Here is a 10,301-nt window from a genome sequence, read left to right as displayed (position 1 = left end):
CTCCGTCAATTGTAACCAGTTTCATTAAGTTCTTTTTGGTAGCATTCCTATGTTGAAGATTAAAAAAGAATTTTGTGCATTTTTTCCCCATATTCCATCCAGTTTGCTTTATTTTTATAATATATTACACTTGATCTTTCTTGAATAAGTTTCTCCATTTCTTTTTGTTTTTCCTCTAATTTATTCTGAGCCTCTATGTTACAGTTTTCATTGCCATCTATCTGTTCTGTTAGATTTTCTATTTCCTTTCTTAGTATAAACTCTTTTGACCTAAATTGCTTTTGTTTTCGAGATGAGTACTGAATTGCATGGCCTCTAAAGGCACATTTAAAGGTGTCCCATACAATAAGGGGATTCGCTGTACCTATGTTATGTTGGAAAAAGTCAGTTATAAATTCCTTTGTTCTAATTATGAATAAATTATCATCCAATAGGCTTTGATAAAATTTCCAATATCCTTGTTTCAGAGAATTTGGCAGTACGTCCAACCGGCCTCACAACTGAAGACCACATTTAACCACAGCAGCCAAGGACCTCCACATCTGGCTTCTTCATCTGCGGGATCATCTGAGACCAGCCACTGATGAAACTGAGGATTATTTTTGTCTGTAATAAAGCCCTTTTGTGGAGAAAAACTCGTTCTGATTGGCTGGGCCTGACTCCCCAGTGGGTGGGCCTGGCTCCCAAGTGGGCCTATGCCCTCCCAGGCCCACCCATCGCTGCGCCCAGTCATGTGAAATCCATAGATTGGGGCCTAATGAATTTATTTTTAGGGGCTAATGAATTCCTTATATGAACTATAACGCATGTAGCGTTTATATTTTTGTTCAAATTACTAAATCCTAATTCTATGATCCTGACCTGGTTGTGACATCATAAGGGCAGTTGTCATAGTTCCCATGGATTTTTGATGGTAGAACCAGAATGTTGGACCAGAATCTAACAGTGTGGTTTGCAAGTGAGTTGACAGTCAGTTTGGCTTTGCTCACACTCTCCTTAAAGTGTATATTAAATGTCCAAAATATAAGATAAGTATTCTGACTGAGGCTCTGCTGGTGGAATACTTTCCCTTCTTTTTTGTATGATTTGCACTGGTTACTTCAAAACCAGTAAGTAATGTGAACATGTCATTATTTTGGTGATGTATTTTCCTACCCACTTCCATTCCTTACTCTCTCACTGGTTCTCTCCACAGGAACGAGTGATGAAGTTCCTGACTGAGAAGGAGGAGGAGGAGGAGGAGGAGGAGGCGTGGAAGGACTTTGTTGACTCCCGTCTCCAGGAGAAGTTCCATGAGGATCGGAGATGGATGGAGAAGAAGTTAAGCAACCTGAAGATGGAGGTGGATAGCTGGATCGTTGAGATACAGCAGGAGTGGAAACTGAGGGAGAAGGCTCAGAGGAACAAGGTATTTACAATTTAGCTACAATTCCTCTTCTTTGTTATCATGTTACTCATTAATAGTTACGCTAAATAGTAATACCAGTGTCTTTATCTCAAGGTGCCAACTCATTCCTGAAATTAAAAACTCTTTGCCAGAACATTAGAAGTGCATATGTATTTAAAATGTGTGTTTATCATCTTGTTGTTACATGTTAAAACCAGGATTTTGTTTAGGTTAACTCTTTGAGTGTAATGTTTGAATGCTTTGCTAATAAAGTTTTGATTTGTTATTATTACTAAGGTGTTCAGGCTGCTGTTTATGGACCTTCCTCAGAGGAGGAGAGTCATTGAGAACCTCAGAGAGATGGATGACCCCGCCAACGATCCAGTGGAGAGAGAGATGGACAGAGAGGAGAGGAGGAAGCACGGCATCAGGGACAGCGAGAGGAGTATGGAAAACATCAGGGTGAACAAGAGGAGTGAAGAGAATAAGGCCACAGCAGTGGAGACTGAGGGACTCGAGGGCGATAGGAGAGGAAAAGAGGTGGAGGAGATGAAAAAGGGGTGCCGCTGCTGCCAAGGAGACGGAGGGAGAGGGAAGGAGAAAAGCCAGAGCCGTGATGAGAGGAAGGAGGAACAGAAAAGATACCAGATGATTGTGGAAATGCAGCGTATCCGTTCTAATGAAGAGAAAAGAGAAAGAGAAACCTTCCTGAGAAACAGGGAGAGGGAGGAAAAGAAAAGGGAGGATGAGGAGAGAATGAGAGAGAGGGCACATCTGGCAGAGCAAAAAAGGGATGCGGACAGGAGGGAGAGAGAGGTGCGCAGGATGGAGCGGGAGATAGTGGAGAAGAGAAAGGAGGTTGACCACAGAGTGATGTCTGTGAACAGGAAGGTGTTAACTCTCAGGTCCGAGGCTGAACAGATCAGGAAGGAGAGAAAGACACTAAGGATATTTCAGAGCAAGCTAGAGAACCTGGGACCAAATATGGAAGTCCAGAGCAGGCCTCAGAACCAGGGACCAAATATGGATGTCCAGAGCAGGCCTCAGAACCAGGGAACAAATGTGGATGTCCAGAGCAGGCCTCAGAACCAGGGAACAAATATGGAAGTCCAGAGCAGGCCTCAGAACCAGGGACCAAATATGGATGTCCAGAGCAGGCCTCAGAACCAGGGAACAAATATGGAAGTCCAGAGCAGGCCTCAGAACCAGGGACCAAATATGGATGTCCAGAGCAGGCCTCAGAACCAGGTACTGAGAATGGAAACTCAGGGAGTAAAGACAAGTATTAAGCAGAGCGCCGATCAAGGCAGACAGGAATCCTCTGTGGTAAGAGCAAAAGCCTCTCATTTACAGTAGAAACGTACTGCTTGACCCTAGGCTCTGAAGATGGGTGGTTAAAGTATGAAAAATGTATGCACTCACTAAAAAAAAACTGTAAGTCGCTCTGGATAAGAGCGTCTGCTAAATGACTAAAATGTAAATGTAAATGTAAAGTCAGCTTTACTTTGTTATTAAGGGATAGCAATGAGCAGGACACAAATGATAGGATCCTCTTACCTGTCTTTATGTGTGTTGTAGAGAGGGGAAGTGCTGTATGAGTTTCGTACATCTCAAGTGTGAAAAACAAACATTCAATCTGTGGTTTGATGACTGATGAGTTGTGTCCTCTTTTTATCTTCCCCTCCTCTTTCACAGAAAGCAGATGAGGAGAAAACACAGAATGACGTTAACAGAGAGGAAGAAAACAGGCAAATCGAGGAGGGAGACACGAAGGACGAGATACTGAGTGTGAGCGAGAGAGTCAGTGAGGGAGAAGAGAAGGGACAGAGAGAGGAGGAGAGGAAGAGTAGAGAAACGGAGATAGATATTAATATCGAAAGTGAGGCAGCTAGTTTGATAGAAGACAACAGAAAGATGTCTGAAGACAGTGTCAGACAGAAAGAGATGGAAGAGGAAAGAAGTGAGAAGGCTGTGAGAGTAGAGAAAAGGGAGGCCTATGAGGAGGAGAGGGAAATAGAGGTGAGGAAAGGCTTTCCCCACACTTTATATTTAAGTGAGAAGAGGAGGGAGAAGCAGAGGAAGGAGGAGGCAAAGAGGAAGAGAGTGGAAGATAAGAAACGGGAGGAGATGGTAAAGGAACAGGAGGAGCAGAAGAATAGAGAGGAGGAGGGGAGGTGGCAGGCACGTCTTGTTCCCAAGAAAATCAAATGCAGATTTAAGTCATTCTTCATTGTTTTCAATTAATATCCAACTCCCAGCACAGTGGACTGGGGTGTGTGACATATAGCAGTAAAAAAAAAAAAAAATAACAACATGACATTTTTTCATAATTTTAATATCAAGCATTTATCAAATGGAATAAAAAAAATGTTTTTTGATTCCAAATGAAAATGTTCATGTGTATTTCTTTCTCTATACTAATATTAATTAATTAATTGACTGACATAAGAAAGAAAGAAAAAGATAGGTGCAAGCATAAATATGGGGTCTTAGCAATAGAAACAGTCCCACTTAGTTGGGCACCATAGGAATTAAAAAGCCATAACTTAAAGTATGCAATCTAAGTTACATCATTCTATATCAAATTGGTGGTTATGTCAAGTATGTTTGCCACAGCGCCACCATGTGGCCAAGTGCTGTCATGTTGATGTCACTGTCCCTCCCAATTTTCTCTCTCTCTCTCTCTCTCGCTCTCTCTCTCTCTCTGCTAATGTACACCACACCAATGGTGGAGAGTGCTCATTAAAAACAGCCAGCAGGCAGAGTAAGAACCGTCTTACCTGTCTCTCTCTTCTTCCACCTCCACCTTCTCTTCTTCCTCCTCTCTCCTCTATCTCTCATTCATCTTAGTCTGGATGGTTTCTGGTCCTTATAAGTACATAATAGAATATAAGTGTGTTGTTCATGAGAAAAAAATTCCTGAGGCTATGATATTTGCATTTTGCTATCTCTGGAACATGGAAACAGAGATGAGATATCGCTAAATGAAAGCTTGAGTATTATTCAAAAGTATAATCTTGAAACAGAACAAAAAAACAAGTTACTCGCTGAACAAAACTGTGTTATTGGACCTCCTGGGGTACTATGGTGACACAGACTGGCGGACGGACGGGGGGAAGGGCGGACGGACGGACAGACGGACTAAGAGAGAGAGAGAGAGAGATCGGGGTCAGAGAGACACACTCACTCACTCTGTGTGATTGGATTAAAAATAGAGCTGTGGACAGGCTCTCTGAAAGGTGAGAATAACCAGCGGAAATGATCAGGGACAGCCAAGCAGGACGTGTGTAAGTGTGTGTCCTGAATACCACTCACACAACAATTACAAGATCAAACCACACTGACATAGCTATATATACAGGTAACTGCCAAAATAAAGGAAACACCAACATAATGTCTTAATAGGGCGTTGGGCCACAACGAGCCAGAACAACTTCAATGCACCTTGGCATAGATTCTACAAATGTCTGGAACTCAATTGGTGGGATGCGACACCAATCTTCCACAATAAATTCCATAATGTTTTGTTGATGGTGGTGGTCTCCCATAAGTGTTCAATTGGGTTGAGATCTGGTGACTGAGACGGCTATTGCATATGGTTTACATCGTTTTCATGCTCATCAACCCATTCAGTGACCACTTGTGTCCTGTGGATAGAGGCATTGTCATCCAGTATGGGGACATAGCCATGGTAGCCAAAAATAAAAAAGTATTTTTAGACATGACCCTAAGCATGATGGGATGTTAATTACTTAATTAACTTTGGAACCACACCTGTGTGGAAGCACCTGCTTTTAATATACTTTGTATCCTATATTTATTCAGGTGTTTCCATTATTCTGGCAGTTACATGTGTATGTCATTTAGCAGACACTTTTATCTAAAATGACTTACAGTCATGCCTGCATACATTTCACATATATGCGGTATTAGGACTCAAACTCACTATCCTGGCATTGCAAGCACAATGCTCTACCAACTGAGCTATAAAGGACTAATACTGCCACACTTTCTGCAGACCTCTCACAGAAAATATTGTGTATACAAACATTCATTCATTCATTTGTAATGTGCAATTGTGATATTGAACAATTCTAAAAAAAATTCAAGACCCATATTATTTTCAAAATAAGACAAAGACAAAGGGTGGTAACAGTGTGTGTACAGTATGTGCTTTGTGTGTGTGTGTGTGTGTGTGTGTGTGTGTGAAGTCTTCCAGGGGTTAGGGTGCCGCTGTGGGCCATAATGAAGATTAATGTACTGGAAGCCTCTGACTACGTAGAAAAAAAAAACTCAGCGTTGCTGGTACTGTGTGTGCCTGCAGGGCACCCTTCCACTCCATCCTCAGATGAGCTGAGACAAGTGTCAGAGCAGGAAATGTCAGAGCGCTGCCACAGACCCTCAGTGCCTGACAGACATCACACTGCCACTTTCACTGTTCTACACACACACACACACATGTGCAAAGTCACGCACACACACACACATGCACACACGTGCAGACAAACACATGCGCACACACACTCACTCACAATATTACTTTGCTTGTCCAAAAAATACAAAAATGATATCAGGCTATGTTGTATACCTTGTACAGTATATACAAATGTGTACAGTCTACTCCAGACATTATAATACTGGTATACTTAAGCAATAAGGCCCGAGGGGATGTGGTATATAGCCAGTATACAACGGCTAAGGGCTGTTCTTATGCTCGACGCAACACGGAGTGCCTGGACACAGCCCTTAGCCGTGGTATATTGGCCACCACAAACCCCTGAGGTGCCTTATTGCTATTATAAACTGGTTACCAACGTAATTAGAGCAGTAAAAATAAATGTTTTGTCATACCCGTGGTATACGGTCTGATTTACCACAGCTGTCAGCCAATTAGCATTCAGGGCTCTAACCATCCAGTTTATAATGTATCTTACACTATGTGGCCCTAGTAGTATGAAGAATCTTCTAGAGAGAGAGAGAGAGAGAGAGAGAGAGAGAGAGAGAGAGAGAGAGAGAGAGAGAGAGAGAGAGAGAGAGAGAGAAGAAAATAGTGTGAGAGGGAGCAGCCGTGTCTGTCTGTTGGCATGTAGTGTGTTTGTTTTGCTAAGCAGAGCTGGGTTGTACATGTTACAGATGTCTTAAGTAATTCCACCATCTGGGCTTCAGCTCTGTGCCCCGTGGACCCACGCTCATCTAAGTGTGCTGATCTGGGTCTCCTTGGACAAGTTCATACGTTTAGCCCCAAAACAGCCATTTGTCTACAACTTGGCACAAGATTAAAAATAGAAGAAAATACCTCAAGTAATGAAAAATCTCATTGCATGTTTGACATCGCTTTTTACTGCCTGGTTAGCAACCCTCCCTCCCTCTCTTCCCCCTCTCCTCCCTCTCTCCTTACTGGCTGTGCACTTGCAGTCCCCCTGGGGGGTGATGGTTTGTGTGTGTGTGTGTGGGGGGTCCTTGGCCTGGGCAGCGCGTGATCGCACCAGTCAGGGGCTTGTCAAAGGGTGTGTGTGTGTGTGTTTGTGTGTGCTGTGTGTGTGTGCCATCGCAGCTGATGTGCTGTCCGGCCGCATTGCTGTCTCCGTGACAATGAGTGCTCCTGCCAAACGCCCGGCAACCAGAGTCACATCTGCTCCTGTCGGTCGTCACGCCGATATCACTAAGGTCTGCCCCGCAACCAGCACATGGCCAAAAGGAGAGAGAGATAGAGAGAGAGAGCAAGATGGAGAGAGAGAGAGAGAGAGAGAGAGAGAGAGAGAGAGAGAGAGAGAGAGAGAGAGAGAGAGAGAGAGAGAGAGAGAGAGAATGAGCGTGAGAGAGACCAAGAGAGAGAGAGATGGAAAGAGAGAGGGAAAGAGATAGAGAGAAAGCGCGCGCGAGAGAGAGAGAGTGAAGTATAGCTAGGACCAGTATAGATAGAGAGAGATGGCTGGAGATACACAGAAAACGAGAGAGAGAGAGAGTACCTGTTGTATTTTCTCAGTCTGATCACTGTTGACATGTATTGTTCCAGTCCCTGTCACCACTCTGTCTCACGCCAACCTCCCAGGCTATGTCTGCTTGGCTGCCTCTCCTCTCCTCCTCTCCTCCTCTCCTCCACTGTCTTTTTCTCTCTTCTACACCAGCCCTGTGATGGCAGGCCGTGTGGGCTATGTATCTGGCTCACAGCGTGGGGCTAACAAAGTGGAAAATATGAGGAGAGAAAAGACTTGACTGTTGCCAGCAGTGTTTTTTTCTTCTCTGACGGTGGATAGATTTCAACTCACTGTTGACCTCTTCCAGTAGACTGGAGACACAGCAACACAGGTTATATACTCCTCTACCTCCACTCTCTCCCTCCTTTTTTCCCTCCCTCCTTTCTCATCACTCTTTTCTTTCTTTCTCTCTCTCTCCCTCCTCTCCAATCCTTTTCCTACCTCCTTTCCCTCTCCCCACCTCTCCCCTCCACCTCTCCCCTCCACCTCTTTCTCCTTAATCATACTAGCCTCATGTACATGGCCTAGACCCTGGCTATTTGAAACATAATCTATTTAGCTCCCTCTCTTCCTTACTCCCTCCCTCCATCCCTCTCTCATAAATAGGTATAGGGGCAGGTGTTTAACCTTACCTAAGGGGTGATTGTGGCGGTCGGCTGTTAAACGAGTGGAGCGAGAGACTTTCACTCTGAATGCAGACGAGTGAACCCCTGCCCTCCTCTCTCCCCAAAGTGAAGCACTGCATATTCTCCTTAATGGAACCAGAATTACTCTCTTTCATTGGGGGACAGAGGGAGGGAGGGAGAGAAGAGAAGGAGGAGAGGAAGAGGTCAAGCTGCTTTGGTTTTCATGTTTTATGATAAATACATTGAGGTGTGCTGAGGTTTTCTATTGTGTGGAGGACACTAGCGCTAGTATGTGTGTGTGTGTGGACCACAGCCATGGAACACATCAAGGTGATTAAAGTGTTCACCGTGTGTGTGAGAGTGTGTGTGAGGGTGTGTATGAATAGGCTTTCAACAGCATTGGCTGTGTCACACCTTTTCACCTAAGACCTATGACTGACCATTGTATAGAAGGAATAGTTCTTCAAAATCCCAGTGAACAAACCTCTGACTGTGATTGGTTACTCTAATTGCCGTGTCACTTCCGGTTGTAAGTCCCTCCCATAATACCTTTGCTCACCTGTTCCTAAGTGACCTCTGATGAGGCCTTGTGTTAATACGAGGCTCAGGAGAGATTTCACATCCTAAAATAAAAATCTATTTTGTACTCTGTAGCTGCTGTCAGATAATATGGTTTTGTTTTAACAGAAACCTATGTGTAACTGTCTTCACTGGCCTAGCCCTGATTAAAGCTCCACCGGTGTGTGTGCGTGTGTGTGTGTGTGTGTGTGTGTGTGTGTGTGTTTGTGTATGCGCTCACTCATCACTTTGTTATTTTTTTTTATTATTTATTTATTTATTTGTTTACCACTTTTATTAATGTATTTTTTAGCTTGACATTTAGGGTCCCCTCTGCGAGCGAGCGAACGACAAAGCAGTCAAGTATACACCTAGGCTTCCTCTCTCTCTCTCCCTCCTTTCACAACAGGTAAATTTATAACCTCCCTCCACAGTCACCCCCCTCTCTCTCTCGTCCTCCCTCCCTCCCCCCTCCCACTCTCCCAGTCGTCAGCAGTGACAGGCAGACAGTTTGGGAGTTTCTATCAGGCCTATTGCATGGTTGAGGGCCTCCACAGATTGGTTACATTTTGTTCTGTGGGCATTAGTGGCCCTCATCCGGCCCATCAGTGTCTGCCGTGGCCTCAGTGATCTATGATTCTACCATCAGACGGCCATAAATCACCCGCTAAAAGGATTTCTCCCCGCATATTTCCCCGTTAAATTTATGCTGCTGTAAAAGAAAGGAAAATTACTAATTGACAAGTCCCTCTCTCTCTCTGATGCTCTGCAATAAAAGGGAGACGGGGGAACAATTGCATCAGGAACTTATCGCTTTCTCCTTTCTAATATCATAATTATCGGAATCGTAAAGCGAAAAATAACATCCCCAAAAAGTAATGTGGAGAGCCAGGTTTTAGTGGGCCAGCCTGTTCCATGTACTGTATCTCTCCTCTCTCTCTCTCTCTCTCTCTCTCTCTCTCTCTCTCTCTCTCTCTCGCTCTCTTTCTGCCTCTCTCTCTCTCAGGTATTTTGGAATAGAGGATTGTCTTAATTAGGAGTGTTGACCGCATCCAGTCCCCCTGAAGCCATGTGTGTATGCATGTGTGTCCTTGCGTCTCCATCGCTGAATGCAAATCAGCAGGGTACCCAAGCGGAACGCCTTTCAAATCCTATCTCTGTTCTGTCCTTCCCTACCCACAATGCCGTGCATCAGGCAGGGTGCGCGGCCGCTGTGTGTCGTGGGTGACTGGTCGTATTATTGCCCACAATCTCCAAATTAACTTCCTCCCTCTGTCTCTTTCTTTCTTTCTTTCTTTCTTTCTTTCTTTCTTTCTTTCTTTCTTTCTTTCTTTCTTTCTTTCTTTCTTTCTTTCTTTCTTTCTTTCTTTCTTTCTTTCTTTCTTTCTTTCTTTCTTTCTTTCTTTCTTTCATCTCCCTCTCTCTCTCTCTCTCTCTCTCTCTCTCTCTCTCTTTCTCTCTTTCTTTCTCACACTCTCCATCTCTCTCCCTCCCTCTCTTTCTGCATTTCTTTCATTCACTCACTCTCTCACTCTCTTCCTCTCTCTCCCTCTCTCATCCCTCCCTCTCTCAGGTCTAATATCAGCTAGTGAGACATATTCATGGTATTCATGTCTATTTTCAGTTTTGGCTGAGCCTGGCCTTAACATCATTGTGTGAAAATGGGAAAGGTCTTGCTTTTGACAGCTTAGTACAATGCATTTTTAACCTTTCTAACCTTAATGGCCTGTGATCCATGAACCAAAACATTGG

General features: G+C 44.0%; 1 protein-coding gene across 1 annotated transcript; it reads left to right on the top strand.

The window, feature by feature from the left end:
- The first annotated feature begins 1,201 nt into the window (after positions 1–1,201).
- On the top strand, positions 1,202–3,725 carry LOC121544403 (trichohyalin-like). The gene is made up of 3 exons (XM_041854342.2): positions 1,202–1,408; positions 1,685–2,713; positions 3,083–3,725. Exons 1-3 carry the CDS (start codon positions 1,205–1,207, stop codon positions 3,629–3,631), a joined length of 1,782 nt encoding a protein of 593 aa, XP_041710276.1. The 5' UTR covers positions 1,202–1,204; the 3' UTR covers positions 3,632–3,725.
- The last annotated feature ends 6,576 nt before the right edge of the window (positions 3,726–10,301 follow it).

The sequence above is a fragment of the Coregonus clupeaformis genome, chromosome 29 (genome assembly GCF_020615455.1).
Source record: "Coregonus clupeaformis isolate EN_2021a chromosome 29, ASM2061545v1, whole genome shotgun sequence".
Lineage (NCBI taxonomy): Eukaryota > Metazoa > Chordata > Actinopteri > Salmoniformes > Salmonidae > Coregonus > Coregonus clupeaformis.
This window is presented reverse-complemented; position numbering and strand designations above follow the sequence as displayed.

What these genes read in the sequence shown, in the direction of transcription:
- LOC121544403 (XM_041854342.2), top strand. Translation starts at nt 1,205, where the DNA reads ATGAAGTTCCTGACTGAGAAGGAGGAGGAGGAGGAGGAGGAGGAGGCG. An exon ending in AGAAGGCTCAGAGGAACAAG is followed by an intron (nt 1,409 to 1,684) that starts GTATTTACAATT and finishes ATTATTACTAAG; the next exon opens with GTGTTCAGGCTGCTGTTTAT. An exon ending in GCAGACAGGAATCCTCTGTG is followed by an intron (nt 2,714 to 3,082) that starts GTAAGAGCAAAA and finishes CCTCTTTCACAG; the next exon opens with AAAGCAGATGAGGAGAAAAC.